General features: G+C 43.7%; 1 protein-coding gene across 1 annotated transcript in view; it reads left to right on the top strand.

The window, feature by feature from the left end:
- Positions 1 to 651: 651 nt before the first annotated feature.
- The window catches only part of SMC6 (structural maintenance of chromosomes 6), a 63480-nt gene continuing 42346 nt past the window's right edge, over positions 652 to 21785 (top strand). The window contains exons 1-5 of the mRNA XM_090280937.1: positions 652 to 830; positions 12239 to 12381; positions 15316 to 15433; positions 17351 to 17456; positions 21550 to 21686. Of these exons, the coding sequence (XP_090137063.1) occupies positions 12244 to 12381; positions 15316 to 15433; positions 17351 to 17456; positions 21550 to 21686 (499 nt within the window). The 5' untranslated portion in view covers positions 652 to 830; positions 12239 to 12243. The remainder of the gene's footprint in view (positions 831 to 12238; positions 12382 to 15315; positions 15434 to 17350; positions 17457 to 21549; positions 21687 to 21785) is intronic.

Raw genomic sequence — 21785 nt, 5'->3', positions numbered from 1 at the left:
ACGCAGACACAAGGCTCGTCCCTAATCTACATTTTTAGGGACCCAGTGGGAGGATCGGGCGGTCTCGCCTCTCCACGATTGGTGGGACTTACCCAGACAACCCTTTCTCCTCGGTTTTGGAAGACGCCCCTCGGTCACGTACCGGCTTGGCCTGAATCCTTACTATTGCTGCTTCCAAGTTTCTGAATTTAATCCTCTCTTAAAAAAATAAAATAAAATAAAAAGTAAAGGAAACCTTCTTTCTTTCCCTAAGCAATGATGTATGGGGCCTAAGCCCCATGACCGTGACCCGGAAAGCTCCTGGGAGGAGCACTTCAAATCCGGCGCCTCTCACACACGGTTCCGCCCCTTCCGGGAAGTGACAGTGCCCTGCCCCGACCCGGCCGCAGGCTCCCAGCCAGTCCGCTGTACGCATGCGTGGAGCTGTTGCTGGGGCCTCCGAATAATCTTCCCTTTCACTTAGGCAAATCAACACCCCCCGACACACCACCCAGCGCCCCATGGTGGTCGAGCCCAAGCTCCAACCAGTTTACCGGCCGCCCAGGGGCACTTCCGGCCCCTCCTTTCGACTACAGTGGCGCGAAAACTGCAGAACACGCACGCGCGGGCGGAGTCCCGGCGAGAGGGGGGGCGGGGCGCAGGCGCGGAGCGTCCCGGGGTGGGCGCCGGGGCGGCCGGGCTCTTGCCTTCTCCTGCTGCGGGCGCGCGGCTCCCGGCGGGCCAACGGCGGCCAGCCGAGGCGGAGACGCCCCCCGGGTGGCCTTCGCGTTCTGTTGCATCGCGACAGCCCCGCCGATTGGGTTCCTTGGGGAGACTTCGACTTGTTCGAGGTAGGGTGAGTGTGCGCGCCTTCGCTCTCCGTTGCGCTGGGTCCATCCCCCTGTCACTGACACCTTAGGGGGCAACCCCGAACGTGTCTGGCGGCGGCCGGGTCACCCGAGCTGCCGCGGCGTCCAGCGTGGTCTCCGTGGGCCCGGGCGGGCTGGCCGGCAGGGAGCTCCGCGCCCTCTCTGCGGGCGGCACGGGTCCCCTCTGCCGCGGGAAACTTGCGCGTGTGCGCTGGGCCCCTGCTGCGGGCGGCCGTGGCGGCCAGCCGTGCAGTCCCGGCTCGGGCTGTGGGACCCTTTTCCCCGCCCCAGAAGGCCCTTCGGCTTTGAGAAGTAGCTGGAGGGGCACAGCGGTCGGGAATCGGTCTCTTCCCACGAATCTGATGATCACCTCCCCAGAAAGAAGCAACTCAAGCGTGTTTGTTTCAGAGATGTCTGCAACTATCACTTAAAGTGGATTTGCGGTTAAATCTCGGTTTCATGAAAACGCGAACTGTATTATGTAGAAACATTCGATTGTAATGTTCGGAGCTTGTATGATAGCCTTTCTTTCCCCTGTTTTCTTACGGAAATGAACTGGAGCAGAATCCCAATTGAGAATTACGGAACACGAGACTCTTCGGGTAGAGAAAGGGCTGTACTTGTGACAATTCCTAGGAAAAGCAACCATTTGTGAAGACAAGTTATGCGAGTGCTTGTTCCTCTGAGTATATTTCATGAGGAGGAGATTAAAAGCGAGTGTTTTAAAGACTAGCTCTTCTGGAATGTATATTCAGAAGAAAAAAAGTCCAAACTCCCTTACTTTTGAAGGCTCTTGTGCAGTCTTTTCAAATATTCGATAGCATAGACAGTGGCCTGCAGGCAGTTCCGAGTGGGAAGCTGGGGAGGGAGCATGTTGGACCTACTTATGTTTACTTCCTCTCTATTACTGTGTGAAATACACAGAGTACTAATTTTACGTGGAAATGTGTATTCAGAATTTCTTTTCCTGAATGGGTGTGAGTTCAAAAAAGTTTGGTGCTCACTAGACGGTTAAGAACATGTTTTTAAACATGTGTTTAAAAACACATGTGTGACCCTGAGCGAGTGGGTACCACCTCTTTTAAGTTTTCAGTTTCTTTTCTGTAATTGGAGAAAACAACACGATACCTAACTCCCAGGATGCTTAAATATATTGGGGAGAGGATAGAGTGAAAGAGATATAGTTATATTTTTATATTTATTTATAATTCGTGTAAGGCGTTTATTGATCCTGGAAAAAAGTCAGTGCAATTGACATATTAAAGTTGTTACAGCGAAGAACAGGTTTTATTCTCCAGGGGTTCCTTTTCTTGAGTGCTTAGATGTAGAATTTTATATACAACCTGCCTAAGCCTTGACCATCACCTGTAGACCTAAGTTGGAAGATTAATCAAAGCTGTACTTGGCTTACTTTCAGGAATTAATTCATAACAAAACTTACCGTAACAGTATGCATTATATTTAAGGCATGTTTAAGGACTGCAGTTCTATATACATACTCAGAAGTCCCGATGACTGAGGGTCAGGTATAGTCACTTATGGTTAATGTTAGCATTCTTGATTCACTAGTTAATGAAATACATCTTTTTTGACTCAACATACTGTCTGTGGTGACCACATTCAGAATAATTTCTGCGGCTTTCTTAGCTTCCTGCAGAGTGTGTTTTATTGCTTGTTGGCCTGTCCATCTCAGTATCCTAGGAGCGCCTCAAACTCAGTGTTTTCAAACAAAATAAATTATTATTTATCCCCCCTCCCTGCCAGACCTGCTTAGTCTACGTATAATGGCATTTAGCATTAACTGTGACATTTATTTCTGAAAATTAAACATAAAATAAAACCTCATAAAGCATAGTAACATTGGAGGGGACACATCACATAGAATCGTTTTTGTAGTTTTGTACATTAACAAAGGACAGACAAGAAGATGAACAGATCAATAGCCAGCTTCACAGCCTATAAACAATCAAACTGTTAGTTAAACTCAGTTGTTCATGCCCGAAAGAACCTGGGCATTAAAGAGCTTTCACTTTGGGTTTTGACAGACCTGGGTTTGGACCTGGGCTCTGCTAAGTTATAGGCATATAAGCCTGGCCAGGTGTCCTCTTGAGCCTCGGTACCCCCTTTTGTTAAATAAGGACAATTGATAAGGATGTTGAGGCGTAAAAGGAATACGTAAAGTGCTTCTCTCCAAAGCTAAGCATGTAGTAAGTGGTTATTCAATAACGTGATTTCTCTTCCCCCACATTACCCACCCAGCCTTTTAAATCTCTTGGTTTCATCTCTTCCTGTCATCTCTGACATTGCCCGGTGCTTTTTTGTTCAGTGCCCCTTGTGTTGTAGAGACTGGTCTCTTGCCCATATTCTGTATCATCGCTCCTCTGCATTGAGGCCACAGAGATGTTTTTAAAACATAAATCTGAGTGTTCAAATTTATTACTGGCAATTCTGTACTTAGTCCTTCCCAGTTTTGCTGATCTGGAATTGTGTGATGGATGGACTTACGGGATTTTTAACTTAAATATTTATAATATTATCTATTGCATCTCATATGATTTCATGATATCGTCCAATGTACTTAATTAATTGAGTACATTAAAATTAAGGTTATTTAATGCAGAATGAATGTGTCCATGGTGGTTGGAAGGAATGGAATTGGGGATGAAGTAAACAGTCCACAGCAGATTTAACAGTAGCAGCAATTTGCCTTTTTATAACCACAAATTTTTAAAAATTATTTATTTGATTTTTTAAATTTTTTTAATTTTTAGAGAGAGGGGACAGGAGAAAGAGAGGGAGAGAAACATCACTGTGTGGTTGCCTCTCACTCGCACCCCTAACTGGGGACCTGACGTGCAACCTAGTCATATGCCCTGACTGGGAATCGAACCAGCGACCCTTGGCTCGCAGGCCGACGCTCAATCCACTGAGCCACAGCAGCCAGGGCTTATAACCACAAATTTTAAATGAGAATTCTAATTCTGTTATGTCTTTTTTCCCTGCTGTTAGTTCCAGCTTTGATAAATGGGAAGTATGAATTATTAGATACAATAAAGTTAAAAATCTAGAGATTTATAATCCTGCTAAAATGTATTTGATATTTATCAAATTTCCTATGCACAGACCTGCTGTAATGAATCCTTTGTTATTGATTTTTCTTCTTGAACTTATTTTTATTGAAACCCACATGTTACTGTTCCTGCTCTGATGGAGTTCGGTTCCTGTGAAGGAGACATGATATGTTCCTTAATTCTGGTATTTTTATTGTAAATAAATATTCAAAACTATGAAAATCTTTGTGGATGTATTGAAAATTTCAGAGGGGCTCTTCTTCCCCTTTTTGTGTATTCTAGAATTTTAAGAAGTATTTTGGGGAGGGGGAGTCTGTTTGTATGTCTCTTTAGCCTATAGGACACAGTTCTACTGTTTTAATCTGTATCTAACTCTCAAGACACCTATAACCATTATCGTTAAATTACAAAGTGATTCCTATTTTGAAAGGCAGGATCCTTCCGTGTCTGTTAGGCACAAGTTTCCGTGGCAACCTAATAGCAAACTGCAAATCCCAGACAAGCACACAGCAAGTAAAAACATTGTCGTCATGTAGCGCACTAGCTTCTGTGTAGTGCAGAGTCTCACACTTATTGTAAGACGCTTAGCACACTTACCTTTGTGCACTTTCCTCCCCCCAAGTTTTACTTGAAAAACTGCTATTTTCTACGAGTGGTTAAATATTAAAATCAGTCAGCTGATATCTGAGTGCCTGCTAACTGAGATCATGTATTAGGCATTAATTAAAACATTGTCTAAAAGGGGCATTTAATGTTGTGAAAACCAAAAAGTAATGTCTCTTCTTTGCTTTTCTATAACAAATGAATTACTGCTCAGTAATTGAGAAGGGAAATAGCTGATGGATGGGAGAGAAGCAAGTGTTGGGGGAAAATGTCTTGGTATTCTAGGGAATTTAAATTAGCAATAAGCTGAAAGTCCTACGCATTGATTCTAGTTAGTAAATAATTTGGGGAATCTATTTGATTTTCAGGTTTTGAGTTGTGTAAGAGATTCAAAGTAAACATTAAGTTTTTGTAAAAAAAAAAAAGTGTTGACTATTGTGTAATTGTGAGTGTAATGCTAATATTGTTTCTAAAGGCATTTGTTCAGGTTAAATGCCCTCTGGATGTTACTTAATACACCCTTTGCATGATATATAATTAGTCATGGTAAATTAGTTTCTTCATTGCCTTCAGGATAGGATAAAGTCTAAGTTCTTTAATGTTGTTTATAACAGTTCTCCTCAGACTTTAATATGCTTATGAATCATCTGAGATCGCCTTAAAATGAAGATTCTGATTCACTCGGTTCAGGACGGGGCCTGAGAGTCTGGCTACCTGGAACACGTTCCCAGGAGATGCAGATGCTGCTTGCAGGTCCTAGGACTACACTTTGAATATAAAGTCTGCAGGTCATTCTGTGGTCAGCCTCTGCTGCTCTGACTTTCTTGTTCACTGGCTGTATCTTGTGACGTGTGGCCCCTGCGTCGTGGACTCGCTTCCAGTCCCCCCGACAGCAGCAGTTTGCCGAGTGTGGTCCCGGCACCTGTGAGACTCTTCGCAGGGTCTCCCAGGCCCACACTGGTTCACAGCAGCAGTCAGGTGTTGGTTGGTTCCCCCTTTCACGGGCTTTCGCTTGTGACTGTGTAGTGGAGGTTTCCAGAGGTTATGAGACACGTAATGACGTCACTGCTCTGACAATCAATATAATGTGTGCTTGTGTGGCGTTTAAAAGTTTAACAGTTTTAATTTGTCATGTGGTAAATACTGATAGATATAAACAAAAGCTCTCTGAACACCGTGGTACCTTCTGAGAGACCACAGCCTCTGAGAACTGCCGCCCTGCGGTACTGGGCCACGGACACACGACTCTGGTCTAGAACGCACCAGAGCTCTTCCTTAGCCACGGGGACTGCTGAGCCAGAGTGGGAGTTCCTGCTCCCCCATGGTCACGGTAGACCTGCAGTGGGGCGGCCTCCGCACCTCTCTGGGGCCTGGTGAGAGGCCTCCTGTGGCACCGTGCGAGGGGGAGCGGGGGAAAGGGGCAGGCACCCTGTTGCTGCCTGGTGGGTGGGCGTTTGGGCTGTTAGGTGGGCTCCCTGCCTGGCCTGCGCAGCCTTGTCTGACAGCAGGCCAGCTGGGCGGTTGAGAAGGCTTTACAGCCTCAGCAGGGTGGAGGCCCGGGTTGCCCACACTTGGCCTAGGCTGGCTGGCAGGAGGGTGGGGAGGAGTGGGCACAGTGCTGTCAGTGGTATTTGGCTGGAGTAGAACAGTTCTTCCCTGCAAGTTCCCTGTCTGGGTAGGGGGCCCTCTTCCCGATCCTTCCGCGTGAGAGCAGCTTTCACTAGCCCGGCCCGGCCCCTGCACCTGCTGGTGTTTCCCCAGTCGCTGTCTCTGAGGCTGGGGAGCCTGAAGCAAAACAGAAACTCGGGGACCTCACTGGGGTCTGCGCCGCTAGCCAGACTGCCTCCGTTTGTAGCTTTCTCGTGTTTGCTGTATATATACTTTTCAAGGTTTTTAGTTGTGCTAAGCAGAAGGAATTGGAGGGGGCGGGGAACCACGTATTCCATCCTCATGGAAGTGGAAGTCTCTGTTTGCTTTTTTAAACTTGCACTGTGGGAGAATTCTAGTCCCACTGCATATTCCCTATATTTGGTGTATAAAGATAGAAATAAATATTTAAAATATTCCTACTGAGGAAAAACTAGACGTGATAGAGCAAAGAGCTAGTTTTGAAGAAAATGTTTAAAATTTAATGAAACAAATTTGCATGAAAGAGTCATGACTGTAGTTGAAGATTTTATAAAACAAAGTGATTTGTGTAGTAAATTTGGGACTTTAAGTTATCAATATTTAAAAAAATAAAATGAAAAAATTGATTTAGGAGGATATAGTGAACCTGTAAAAATCAATATACAAGATAGAAATTTAAATGATTTCATAAAGTGAGCTTTAACCCTGTCTTCACTATCTAAAGCTTTAAGCCTAGTTCAATTTCTTGTTTTCAGAAAACATGTAAATGTCATGTTGTAGAGGTGATTTCAGAGCATTAAAAAGGTGGGAGAACTGCTCATTTCTCTTAATGAACTGTCATAATAACAGAGTTGACAAAGATTGTTCTCCAAAATAGTTCTTCTAAAATATGTATAGGTATTAGGTATTTCTGAAATTGGCCCTGTCAGGGTAAGTTTGGAAAGCAGTGGTTAAAAACAAAAATTGTAAAAGGAATCACTCTGTGAATGTCATCCCCTCGCCCTCCTTTCCTCTCCTGCATTTGTCCCCTAGAGTCCTTGTCCTGCTTCTGCACAGCTACTTTATGCTCTCAAACACCCCTCCACTAGTCCCCGCCCTCCCGGCACACGAATACACTTAGGACTGGCATTCCTGACCTGTGCTCTTGTCTTCTCTCGTCATCTCTGCTAGGGAGGACTGACTAGAATCTTTCAGTCCAAATTCATGAAAGAGAGAAGCTCATAGAATGTATCGCTGCCCAGGTACCTGGTACAAACCAGGCTGCTATGGTGAAGTACCTGAGGGGCTGAAAAGGACTGAGATTAGAAGTCTCATATTCTTTTCTTCTGTCTTAGAAATTTTTGATTACCTGTGTCAAGGATTTTTCTCTGTTCAGCAAACTGTTATTAGGTACCTATCTTTTGAGGACTTATATGTATTTTAAAGAGAAAAATGGAAGCAGCAATTAGTAATGAAAACATTTCATTTCAATCACAGACTATGAACTTTGACTTGAGGTGCAGCATTCATATGTTTAGAAAATCTTGTGTAACTTTAAATATACTAATTTTCCAGGTACACATTTTAGTCTCTGGGTAAAAAAAATAGTCTATCAGGATGGATTTTTTGTTTGTTTGTTTTTTGTTTGTATGTTTTATTATGCTGTTACAGTTGCCCCAATTTCTTTTCCCTTTGCTCCCCTCCACTCAGCAACCCCCTCCCTCCAGCAGCCCCCCACCCTTAGTCCATGCCCATGGGTTGTGCATAAAGCTCTTCCCAGCATCCCCCTGTCCATTCCCCACCCTCCTACCTTGCTTCTTAATCCCTGCACCCTTTCCCTCCCTCTCCCCTTCCCCCTCCCAGCAGCCCTCCCCCCACATGCTTCCCACACCTACGATTCTATTCCCACTCTAGTTGTCTGCTTAGTTTACCTTTGTTTTCATTCCCCAGCTTCTGTTGTTGGTAGTTGTGATACTGTTTTCATTTTAATGTTCATCATTTTGATATCCTTTTCCTTAAATAAGTCCCTTTAACATTTCATATAATAATGGCTTCGTGGTGATGAACTCCTTCAGCTTTACTTTGTCTGGGAAGCACTTTATCTGCCCTTCTATTCGGAATGACAGCTTTGCTGGATAGAGTGACCTTGGTTGTAGGGCCTTGCTTTTCATCACTTTGAATATTTCCTGCCAGTCCCTTCTTGCCTGCAAAGTTTCTTTGGAGAAATCAGCTGACAGTCTTATAGGCACCCCTTTGTACATAATTCTCCTCTTCTGTCTTACTGCTTTTAAGATTCTCTCTTTATTCTTAACCTTTGGCATTTTGATTATGATGTGCCTTGGTGTGGTCCTCCCTGGGTCTAGTTTGTTTGGGACTCTCTGTGCTTCCTGGATCCATATGTCCATTTCCACCCCCAAATTAGGAAAGTTTTCCTTCATTATTTTCTCCCATAAGTTTTCAATTCCTTGCTCTCCCTCTTCACCTTCTGGCGCCCCTATGATTCGGATGTTGGCACGATTATAGCTGTCCCAGAGGTTCCTAAGCCTTTCCTCATCTTTTCTGACTCTCATTCCCTCCTCCCGTACTGGTCGGCTGTCTGTTTCTTCCTTGTGTTCCAGTTTGTTGATCTGAACCCCGGTTTCCTTTCCTTCACCACTTGTTTCATATGGATTTTCCTTCATTTCAGCCAGGACGGCCTTCATTCTTTCCTGTCCTGTGTAATCTTTGTTGTCAGAGTTGTGAGCATCCTACTCAGCAGTGCCTTAAACTGCGCTTCGTTTAGGTTGTCCACCTCCTCGTCCCTTAGGCGTGCCGTCTGCTCGTTGCTTAGCTGTGCCGCTGGGACCTCGATCTGCCCCCGCTTCTGGGTCGTACTTCTCTGTCTCCTGATCTTTCTGTGTTTGCCTCTGTGATTTGGGCAAGGGCTGTCTCACCTCTTACGTTATAGGTGGTGGAGTCGTAGGTATTAGTCAGTACAGGGTGACCCGTTTCAGCATGTTGTGGCGCTGTATGTGGGGCAGGGGTCAGAGAGGGAGCAATGGCGCTTGCTCAGCACCCACCCCTTTACCAGGCACTGCTCCCGCTTCCGTATGGGACTGGTGCCTCTCAAGCTGTTGCCCTGCCTGTTGTTCAAAGGGTGGGTGGGTCTGCGGACATGCTAGGACCGTGGGGGCCCTTTAAACAAGCGGACTCTGCTGAGAGAGTGACAGTTTCTGCCTCCACCCCAACCCCTGTTGGTTTGCACAGTCAGAAGCAATGAGGCTTGACTTTCCTAGGCGCTGGGACCATGAGCTGGGTGGTCTGGTGAGGAGCTGGGAGCGCTCCCCAGGTGTCCCTCTCAATTTTAAAAAATGTGTAACTGCGCTTTCCGCTGGCGTGATGCTACTGCCACCGCTCCTGCCGGCATCACACCCCGTCCTCTCTGCCTGGCTCCGCCCCTCCTACCTGTCTGGATGAGTATTTTTTCTTTATATCCTTGTTTGTTGGACTTCCATGCAGCTTGATTTTCTGGGACTTTTGGTTGTTTCTAGTTTTGAGGTAGTTGTGTTCCTTCTTAGTTGTGGAGGGAGACCCAGCTTGTCTGTCTCCTCCTCCATCTTGGCCGGAAGTCAGCATGGACTTTTTTAAGGAACAGTTCAGGGAAACTATTGGTGCTATAACTTGTAAAAGTTGGATGATTGCTCTGGAATAATTTCAGAAGGCATTATGCTATCCCTAATAGATCTAGGAAACTAGAAACCACAGTTACACAAAATCTTTTACCTTTTGTGAGTTTAGGCGTCAAAACATTTAGGTTGGCCCCTATCAATAAAATCTTGGCCATGAGAACTTCCGGCCAAGGTGGAGGTGACTTCCGGCCAAGATGGAGGCGTAGACAGACACGCTGCGTCTCCCTCCACAACTAAGAAGGAATACAACTACCTGAAAACTAGAAACAACCAGAAGTTCCAGAAAATCAAGCTGCGTGAAAGTCCATCAAACAAAGATATAAAGAAGAAATACTCATCCAGACAGGTAGGAGGGGCAGAGCCCGGATGGGGAGGACGTGGGGGGGGGGGGCAGCAGCCGGCCGGTGGAAAGCACAGTCACGCGTTTTAAAAAGTCAGGAGGGACACCTGGGGAACGTTCCCAGCTCCTGACCAGATCCCGCAAATCATGGTTGAGGGAAAATCAAGCCTCATTGCTTCTGACTGTGCAGACCAGCGGGGGTTGGGGCGGAGGAAGAAACTGTCGGTCTCTCAGCAGAGTCCGCTTGTTTAAAGGGCCCCCACGGTCCTAGAACGTCCGCAGACCCTCCCACTCGGGGACTGTGGCCAGGGCAGCAGCTAGAGGGCGCCAGTCCCATACGGAAGTGGGAAAAGTGCCTGGAAAAGGAGTGGGTGCTGGGCAGGCGGCATTGTTCCCGCTCAGACCCCTCCCCCCACACAGCGCCACAATGTGGTAGAACTGGTCGCCCTGCACTGATGGATCCCTAAGGCTCCGCCCCTCACAATGTAACAGGAGCTACAGCTCTTCTTGGGACGCGGAGGCAAACAGACACAGCAGCCTGTCAGAATGAGGAAACAGAGAAGTATGGCCCAAACGGGGGAATGGATCAAGGTTCCAGTGGAAGAACTAAGTGACGAGGGGATAGCCAGCCTCACAGATGAGGAGATAGCCAACCTAAAAGACACAGAATGCAAAAGACTGGTGATAAAGGTGCTCACAGGCTTGACAGATATGCTTGAGTATGGCAAACGCATAAGGGGAGAATGAAGGCTATGCTAAGTGAAACGAAGGAAAACCCACACAAAACCAACAGTGAAGGGAAGGAAACCGGGGTTCAAATCAATGATTCGGAACATAAGGAACAAAAAAACAGGCAACCAGTGCAGAATGAGGAAGTAAGAATTGAAAAAAATGAGGAAAACCTCCCAAATTTTGTGAAGGAGATGAACATACAGGTCCGGGAAGCACTGAGGGTCCTGGGCGAGCTGGACTGAGGGGACCACACCAGGACGCCTCATGACTGAGATGCCAAAGGTGAAAGATAAAGAGCGTCCTGGTGGCAGCAAGAGAGAGGCTGAGAGTTACTTACAGGGGGGTGCCTATAGGACTGTCAGTTGATTTCTCAGAGGACACTTTGCAGGCAGGAAGGGACTGGCAAGCAGTATTCAATGTGATGAAAGACAACCCACAACCAAGATTACTCTATCCAGCAAGGCTATCATTTAGATGGAAGGGCAGATCAAGTCCTTCCCAGACAAGGTAAAGCTAAAGGAGTTCATCATCACCAAGCCATTGTTATATGAAATGTCAAAGGGACTTACTTAAGAAAAAGATCAAAACTGTGAACACTAAAATGACAAGAAGCTCACAACTATCAACAACCGAATGTAAAAAATAAAAACAAAATCCAGCTAAGCAAAATAGGAACAGAGTCATAGGTATGGGAATCATTTGGAGGGTTATCAGCTGGGAGTGGGGAGGGGGAGAAATGGGGAAATGGTGCAGAGACTATGAAGCATAATCGGTTGGTTCAAAATAGATGGGGATGTTAAGAATAATATAGGAAAGGGTGAAGCCAAAGAACTTACATGCACGACCCATGGACATGAGATAAGCAGGGTGGGATTGCTGGAGGGAAGGGGGGTACTCAGTGGAAGGGAGCAAAGGGGAAAAAAATTGGAACTACTGTAACAACATAACCAATAAAATATAGTTAAAAAAAAAACTTGGCTGTGAATAATGGAAGTAAAATCAACTAGTCTAACACATGTAGATGACTTAAACGCACACACACACATTTATTACCTAATACTTCTGTAGGTTAGAAGTTGGCACGTCTTGCGGGGCTGAAATCCAGGCAGCAGCGGGTCATGTCCTTTGTGGGGGCTCGAGGGCAGTGTGTGTTCCCTTGCCTTTCCACCCCCTGGCGGCCACCTGCATTCTTTAGCTCACGGACCTCTCTCTCCGCGCAGGTGATACTTTTACCCCTTTAAAGTAAAAATGAATGAACACCGTACTTAAAACTTCACTTCGTCTGGTTTGTTTTGTTCGTTTAATGATCCTGTGGATGCCATGCTTGATTTACCTCACTGTTACTATAATAATTTAATGTCTTTTCAGACCTGATGGCCAAAAGAAAGGAAGATAATTTCTGCTCTCCTGAAAACGCCAAAAGACTGAGACTAGAAGAGATGGAGGATCTTGATAATAATGGTGACGAAGATGAAAGTACAGTTTCTTTCACGAATGGTACCTCTACTTTGGTAGGTACAAAATTACATTATGGTTTTTGATTGTCATGTCTCTCATGGTGGTTTATATGTCGTACTCCTGATAACTCAATATCAAGAAAAGCAATATGACTTTTTAAAAAGCTGAGGTAAAACAACCTGGCTAATTTTAAAGTTTTTGCTAATTAGATAAAGTTAGTAGAGAAACCAATGATACAAAGAACTGGTTCTTTGGAAAGATCAATTAGAATTGACAAGCCTCTGGTAAGACTGGAAAAAGGAATGTAAATTGATACAGCCACTCTCAGAAATAGTTTCCCACAATGCACAAGATGACCCTCCTCCAAAGGACAATTATCTGACTCACAATTTGGTATTGTTTATATTAAGAAACTTTGTGATATGCTTATTAGGAGATACAAATGATCAATAGCAGGAATGAAATGGTAGCTATGACCACGGGTCCTGCAGATATCCAGAGGATAATAAGGGAATACCGTTCACTGCTGGATACACGTCTGTGTATAGAAGTGTGTATAGAGCTGTGATTTCCTTCTGTATTTCTGTCTGACAACTTAGATGGAACGGACCAATTCCTGAAAACACAAACTGCCACAATTTACCCAATATGAAATAGATAGTTTGAATCAATCTACAACTATGAATGAAATTTAATTCATTGTTTAAAAACTTCTAATAAATTTTCAGGCTCAGTTGTTTTGACTGGAGAATTACACCAAATGTTTAAGGAAGAATTAATATGACTTCTACACAGTCGTTTGCAGAAAATAGAAGAGGAAGGAACACTTCTCAATTCATTATCTTGATACCAAAACCAGACAAACAGTACTAAAAAAAGAAAACAACAGACCAATGTAACTCATGGGTATGGACGTATAACTCCCTAACACATTATTAGCAAATAGAATTCTGCAATATATAAAAAGAATTCTATAGCATGATCAAGTGTGGTTTATTCTAGGCATACAAGCTTGATTCAGTATCTGGAAATCAGTCAGTGTCATTCACCATTTTAACAGGCTATAGAAGAAAAATCACGTGATCATATCACTCAGGGCAGAAAAAGAAGTTGACAAAATTCAGCACTTATTCATGATTAAAATTCTCAAGAAATATGAACAGAGGGAACTTCCTCCATGTGCTAAGGAGCATGGACAAAAAAAACGCGTCTAATACCACCCTCAGTGGTGAAACACGGAGCTGTTTTTCTCCTAAGCTCAGGAACAAGGCAGCAGTGTCTGGTCATCACTCTTATTAAACATAGCGCTTGGAGGTCTAGCCAGTGTATTAAGGAACAAACAAACAACAGGTATACAGGTTGGAAAGGAAAAAAAACCTCACAATTTACAGATGACCTGACTGTCTACATGGAAAGTCTCAAGGAATCTCTAGAAAAACTCTTCTAGAACTAATCAGTGTGTTTAGCAAGGTTGTAGGATACAAGATAAACATTTTCTTTAAAAAGTCAATTTTCACATAGTAACATTGAATATAGCAGTATTGAAATTCAAAATAATACCATTTACAGTTGCTCAAAAATGAAATGCTTAGGTATAAGTCTAACGAAATACGTGTACGACTTTTTTGCTGAAAAAGCATAGAATACTGATGAAATGAATCAAAGAAAACCTAAATAAATGGAGAGACATATTGTGTTCACGGACTAGAAAACTCACCATAGAAAAGATGTCAGTTTTTCCTAAAAATGATAGCAGGTTTAATGCGATTTCTATCAAAATTCTAGCAAGATTTTTTATAGATATTGATCATTTATTTTATAATTTATATGAAAAGGCAAAGAAACTAGTATGGATAAAACAGTTTGGAAAAGGAAGAATAAAATCGGAGGACTCAGTTTACCTTATTTCAAGACTAGTGATGTGCCCACAGTAAACAGAGGTCAGTGGGACAAAACAGATGCCCAAAACAGACCCACACAAACTGTGATGAGCTTATTTTTGACGAAGGTCCCTAAAGGCAGTTCCGGGGAGGAAAGACAGCCTTTTTAACAAATGTCCTGGAGCAGTTAGATTTCCATAGGCGAGAAAGTGAGTCTGAGCCTGTCTCACACCTTCTGTGGAAATTAACTCACAATTGGGTCTCAGACTCAGCTGTAAAACATAAGACTATAAAACTTGTAGGAACAAATAGAGGACAGGTTTTGGGGATCTAGGACTAACCAGAGAATTCTTGGACTTGACATCAAATCCCAAAACCATAATATGGAAAAAAAAAAAAGATAAATTGGACCTCAGGAAGACTAAAACTTTTCTTCTGCAAAAGACCCTGTTAAGAGGATGAAAGTCAAACCACAGGCAAGGAAAAAATATTTATAAACCACATATCTATAAAGTTACAGTCTCTTGTATACATAAAAATCTCAAAATTCCACAGTTAAAAGCAAAAACTCAATTTGAGAATGGGCAGAACACATAGACATTTCACTGAAGAGTAGGATGTATAGATGGCAAATAAGCACAGGACATGATATCCAACATCATTTGTCGTCGGGTAAATACAAATTCAGACAACAATGAGATGTCACTGCACACCCATTAAAATGGCTAAAATTAACAAAAAAAAAAGAATGACAACACTAAAAACTGACAAGGATGCAGAGAAACTGGATCGTTCATATATCGCTGGTGGGGATGTAAAATGATATATCCACTCCAACAAAAAATTACTCAGAATATTAGTATTATTTATACTAAGAAACCTTTGATATACTTATTAGTTTCTTTAAGAACTTTAGGGTGAGTAGTTACTCATAAAAGCTTCCCATTTAGTTTCATTTTATGCATTATGTGACGTTAACTTCATTCACTTTCTGTAACTTTTCTTTGGTAACACCGCTGGTCTTTCTCCTGCCATCAGACGTTTGGATGATTATTGTGAGTGCATTAGACAGATTAAGTGTCTTCTCCCATTGTCTTTTATTAACAGACTGCAGCGGAAGTTGGAATAATTGAGAGTATTCAGCTAAGAAATTTCATGTGTCATTCAATGCTTGGACCCTTTAAATTTGGCTCTAATGTCAACTTCATAGTTGGCAACAATGGAAGTAAGTGCTTTCACGCTCCTTCGTCCTTGACTTTGAGAACTGTGTTGAGATTAGAATGCATTAACTTCTTTAAACGGGTGGCTGTTAGTACTGAAAATCTAAGCTTTAGGTCTGTAACTCGTATTCATGAATATTTTCAGCATTTGCTGCCGTTCTACACATTAAGAAAATAGGAGTCAACTCTAGGTTCATTATTTATGCAGTAGACATAAACGTTTCCTGCTTATTCTTTTCACTCGACTTACCTGGGAATTCACACCATAGGAGAGAGGACAAGCTACCCTTATTGTAATTGAGCAGCCCCGTGTCTGCATCTATTACGTGTTGTACCAGAGCGTAAGTGAAGTGTCATGGGCATCCCAACATAAAAGAAACAAATTCTCACTGTTGTGACCAATGAAAGCATTAATAGGAGGTAGTATTTGCTGGTACCAGGTCTCACTGGGGAAGAATAAGCTGAGTTGTTCCAGGCAAAGACTGCTTGTTGGGGAAGGTTCAGGGGGTAGAAGCAGATGCGTGTGGAGAATATGGCTTCATCGTCTCGTACAAGGGAGGGAGGGATAGAAGTTGACCCTGGAGGGGCCTGTTGGAAGTGATGCTGTTGAGGGTCTTGAATGCCATGATAAAGATTTTGGAGTTTCATTCAGAAGTCAGTGGGGAAGCAATTAAAACTTTTGAGTAAAGTGATGACTTGATCGAGATTTGTAAAACCTTACTGGCCGCACTGTGGAGAGTAGATGAGAAGGGGAAGACACAGGAGTTTGAAAGATCAATAAGATAACTTGGGAGAGACCAGCCAGGCGTGAGGTGTCACCAGCTTGGCTGAGCCAGTGCCCGGGGAGAGGAGGCCTGCCCGACCCACAGCTGGTAACACTGCCAGGACGGGAAACCAGGTGTGTGGACTTGCGCAGCCTGGTTGGTTCTTGGTTCCCCGCACTCTGCATTCGGTCCAGAGGGAAGTGTTTTCAGAAGGAGAGACTGGACAGAGGGGTCAGTGACGCACGGGTCTCACATGGGACAATAAGTGAAGAAAGACTGGTGGGTTCTGCAGTTAGATCCTTCCTTATTTTAAACTTTCGAAAGTGATTTTATTAATAAGAGTTAAGAAGAGTACAGGTAGCGGAGGCAGTGAATTTGGAATGAGAGGAAAAGGAGGGACTTAGGTAGGGACTTAAAAGGCATTCCGGGGACTAAGTGAGTTAATCGGGGGGTAACTTGGTTAACTTGAACTGTGCTGCGGAAGATGATGGGCTGACCAGAGCTGATTGCACTGGTCCATGAAATGGTAAGTCTGCTAGGGTAAAAAGAAGTGCACTTTCAAAGAGCTAACAAATGAGCAATATTCAAATTAGGAGTAATAACTGTCCGAATACTGCATAAAACGTTTATGAGTGCCTGTTATGGGCAGACAGTGGCGATGCAGCATTGAGTACAGTAGGCAACGTTCCTGTCCCTGTGGAACTTGAATTCAAGGGATGTTAAAAATAGTTTCTGACTTCTAAGAATTTATGGAAAAAGTAAATTGTAATTAAATGAGAATGTAATAAAAATGAGATGAGTTAATTATGTTTGTATAGTTCAATAGTTCGTTTCATAGGCTGATGAGCCAAGAAACAATGGTATTTTTCAGTTGGATAGGTATCAATCATTTTTTCCATTTCCTTATTAGTGGCAAAAATTTAATTCCTGAAATATTCTATTTTATTCCTAATAGCTTTAGCTAGATATCTTACATACAACTTTTTTTTTAAGTTTGTTCCTTTGATACTGGAAGAAAAATATAATTGAAGTATAGCACTTAGAGGGTTAGGCTAATTCACATTTTCATTCTGAAAATATTTACATTATATTGTAGGAGGAGTTGGCCTTTCCTTTTCTCTCTAACGAATGTGACTTCTTCAATGCCTATTTCTTTAGGTGGGAAGAGTGCAGTCCTCACGGCTCTCATAGTTGGTCTTGGTGGAAAAGCAATCGCTACTAACAGAGGATCTTCTTTAAAAGGTTTTGTGAAAGATGGACAGAAGTAAGTGCTTGCTTTCCACATTTCTTTGTAAGAAATGCCTAGTTCAGATCCCCAATTCATGCAGACAACTAGGGGAAATGAGTGGGCTTCCTGGAACTGGAGCAGAGGAACCATATCTGTTCATCCCTTTCCCTGCCCCTGTTCCCCGCGTGGCCCACCATTGCATGTTGTCCTCTCCGGACAGAAAGCTTGTGCACATTATTGTCACGTGCCTGCCCACCTACACTTTTGTTTCTGTTACTGTTCTAGAAGAATGAGCAGTGATAAATCTGTGTTCTTGTGTTTAAAGCAGTATTTTTAAACACTAGACTTTCCTGACTCTTGTTCCAAACCCAGCTTCAGCGAGTCCATGCTGCTATGACACAGGCAAAAGCAGAATCCATGACCAACCAGGTGTCCCCAGCTCTTTAAGAATTTCAAAAGAACATTCCACTCTCTCGTCTCTGATTTTACAGTCTAGCTTTTACCCAGGTGGTTTGCCAAAGAGTTTGATAGGAGGAACACCGTCATAAGTTTATTTGTGATCTGTTTTGACCCTTGGTGAATGTTCCTATTGGGTTGGTCAGAAAGTCAGTGTGGTATTTTCCATAAAATAAGGACACATTTTTCATTTTCACCAATAACTTTATTGAGTTGGGTATTTTGAGTATGTCGGCTGTCTCCTGCATGGTAGAATGTTGGTCGTTCTCGGTTAATGTCTTGATTTGATCACTGTCAACTTCAGCTGGTCTCCCTGACCGTGGAGCAGCGTCCAGCGAGAAAGCTCCAGCACGAAAGAAACTTCACAAACCACTTTTGACACGTTCTATCAGTCACGGCACCTTCTTCATACTCTGCACAAATCTTTTTTTTTTTTTTTTTTTTTTGCGCGTTTCACTTGCTTTTTTACCTTTCTTGAAATAACAAAGCATAATATGCTGAAAATGTTCCATATTTTCTTTCATCTTCAATATTACAATGGCTACGCAAAAATTCACCAGTTTTAAGTTTGTTTTTTAATGCACGCTGATATGACAGCTGTCACAAAACAATCTTAACAAAATTGTTTCGAATGAAGTTAAAGACAAATAAGCACTACTAAAGCCATCTTAAGGAAAATACCAAAGGAACATTTTGGCCAGTCCAATATAACTACCCACTTTGGCTTCAAGTTCATATTTCTTTGTGCTATAGCTTGCCTTCACGTAACTGTATACCCAGTTGACGTCATCACAGACTCATGGCCTTTTACCCGTTAGGAGCTGTCTTCACGATGATGTCCTTATCTTTCAATACTGCCTCAGAGAGCTCTGCAGGGACCTTGTTTCTCCTGACGACCAGACGTTTTAGACTTGTAGTTCCCGCGGAAGGCTGCTTCCACTGCTCCTTCCTCTCCCATGCCCCGTGCCCAGAACATCCAGAACTTGGATCATTAACAGCGCTGCCTTTTTTCTCAATGCAGCAGACTTTGCTCAGTGTTGCATCCATTTAACTTCTTCATTTTATTGCTAAAAAGTAGAACAAGGAGGGGTGTGAATCAGGATTGCAGGTTTCTTATGGATCTCTCAGAAACGTTAAGAATGTTAACCCCGAGCCAGGGCTCCAAGTTGACTCAGGAGAAGCAGATATACAGAAAATCATTTCCCATGCTGTGTGGCCTTGGCAAAGAGATATTTGGTAAGAATTCGCCAGCATATTTTTTGTCTCTGCTTATCTTATTTGGGCCTCAGCCCAGCAAGGTTTTCTCCCCCACAGTCACCAAATACAATTAGGTCTGAAGTAAAAAATTAGTTATTTTAACACTTTTAATTGTCCCCACTCAGTTTTAATTCATTGTATTTAACTACATTTCTTAGTAGTCCAGACAATCACCTCGTCTCCCTACCCAGATAACACATTGATCTTTCAAACAGAAGCTTTGGGAAGACATTTTATTTTCGTATCATCGAACATTTTATGACTCACCTAAATTATTTTTTCCCATCTGGGAAGTACCTGGACCAAAGCAGAAACATCTGAGACTTGCCCTTAGAATACCATTAAAAGGAAGGAAGAAAGAAAAGTACTAGCTCACACAAATCATCAGCTTTGGAGAACACAGCTGCCTGTAGACAGGAACATCAATATATTTTAAACAGAGTTAATAACAGTTAAAAGCTTTAATGTGAGCTCAGTCTCCTTTTTACTGACCTTGTCTGAAGAAGTAGCTATAAACAGCTTTTCCAGACCCCTTACTATTCCCTTCCTCATTTGAAACATTTGGTGCCTATAAAATTCCCCTTATTTTATCGTGTCTGATTCTGTCACCACGTTTTTATGGGGTCAGCTCACTGAGCTTTTCAGCCCTGTCTGTGGTCTGCTCTGCGTCTGCAGTCGCTGAGGCCCCCCCCCCGCCTGGGGGCTGCTGTCAGTCTGGCACCGGTGTGAGGTGGCCTTGGGACTCTGCTCCCCCATGTCAAGCATTCCACTCTCCACCTGTGGCACCAGGGCCTTGCGCTGCCATCAGGATGCTTGCCCCGCATGCTGGTAGACGCCAGGGAACTGTCCCTGAGACCTTTGACCTGGGGCTCAGCCCTCTGACCACACACCAGCCCTTTCTCAGTGACATGAGGACAGGGAACCTACGTTCCGTTAATATATCTCCTCCGTGGAAAGCTCTCACAGTGGCCTTGGGTCTCCTGTACCATTTCTTGCCCCGGCCTCCCTGATCCAGCCCCAGTGGCATGGGGGTCTTTGCACGAGTCCTGTTTTGCCATCAGCTGTGGCATTGAGAGTGGGGTATGAGGGGATGAAAACTCGAGGTGACAGAACTGACTGCAGATGAGCCGGCTACCCAGAGAAGGGACACAGACGTCGTATTTTTACATGGCCTTTTCCCTGCTCCTGCGTCCCATCGGTGTGTGCTGCCAGGTACCTTTGTGTGGGCAGGAGCCTCCTGAGTGGAGAGAGCAGCCGCTGCCTGTTGGTGTTGTCATTCTGAAAGAGCTCATTGACGGGCATCTCTCTCTTCTCTTAAGCATCTCCTGTGTTTATAGACGCTGGGCTCTGGCCCGTGACCCAGATTCAGCGTCAGCCACATCACTGTGGTCGGGAGTAGCCGTTAGTGCCCCGCTCGGGTGTCTTCCTCCTCACACAGGTTTTCTGTTGTTGTTTTTTTATCACTGAGGCTTCTTCTTAGCCTTACTTTTTTGAATAATGTGACTTTCCTATGTTTATTAGAAGACAGTTCTCAGAATACTAAAGTTCTCAAAATACTGAAGGTAGCTTTAAAATGCAAGCCATAGCTAGGAATGAAACTAACGAAGTGGACGTTAGCTAATCAAGAGAGATGTTTGATAATTCAGAGAGCATATGTGGTTACTTTATTTTAAAATGTTTTCCTGAGGTAATTCACTTAATAGTAGGTAATCATACTAGTTAATGAAATAAATACTTTTTGCTCTATATTGTAGGTCAGATGTCCTTCCTCTGTCACACGTTAGTTAATGGTTTTCATCCTGGAGTCTCCATTAGAATCAACTCGGGGAGCACATAAACGTGCTGTTAATTACAGCTTGGTGGGAGCATATCTGTTTTTGTTAGGTATTTCTGAATAAGAGCAAACACATATGCTAATTTACTCAGAGGAGCTTTTGAAAAGGAGATTTATTGTAAAGGCGCAGTTGGGTCTCCTGAGTGACCAGAAAGAGAGCTTGGAACCAGGTGTCTTCTGTCTCTGTTTGTCTCTGGGCGTCTGGTGCCCCTCCCCCCCCTTCAGGCCCTGCTGCCGCCTCCACGTGGCCACCTCCCCGTCCTCCTCACGTGACTAATGACAACAAGGGTGTGGGGAGTGTTTGTCTCTCCTTGTCTCTGAAGTATGTGTGCTCTGATTATGTCACAAATGTATGTTATTGGTAGAATACTCTGTTGTTTTTTTTAATAAAGCTTCCCTTATTCTCAGCTTTAATTTTTTTGTTAGGTGTGGTGTCTTTAAGATTATTCTGTAGTAGCCCGTCAACCGTCAGCCTCTGGTGTACAAGTGACTTTTCAAACGAGTGAGCCCCATTACTTGGAAGTTGGGGACGCAGTGCTGTGATGCACGGTCCCTTCATGTGCCTTAACCGTGTTGCTCTAGCTCAGCAGACATCTCCATCACACTGAGGAACAGAGGGGACGACGCGTACAGGGCGCACGTGTACGGCGACTCCATAGTGGTGCAGCAGCACATCACCATGGACGGGAGTCGGTCCTACAAACTGAAAAGCCAGTCAGGTTTGTCGTGTCTCCTTTCCTTCCATTTCATAGACAAGATCAGGAAATACCTGGTTTGAAAGAGTTCCGTGATTGTGCTGGTATCCATGGAAAGGGCCC

Source organism: Furipterus horrens, unplaced genomic scaffold (genome assembly GCF_987537825.1).
Source record: "Furipterus horrens unplaced genomic scaffold, mFurHor1.1.pri manual_scaffold_6, whole genome shotgun sequence".
In the NCBI taxonomy this organism is placed as follows: Eukaryota; Metazoa; Chordata; class Mammalia; order Chiroptera; family Furipteridae; genus Furipterus; species Furipterus horrens.
The sequence above is the reverse complement of the archived record's forward strand: the minus strand, read 5'-3'. Positions and strand labels throughout refer to the sequence as shown.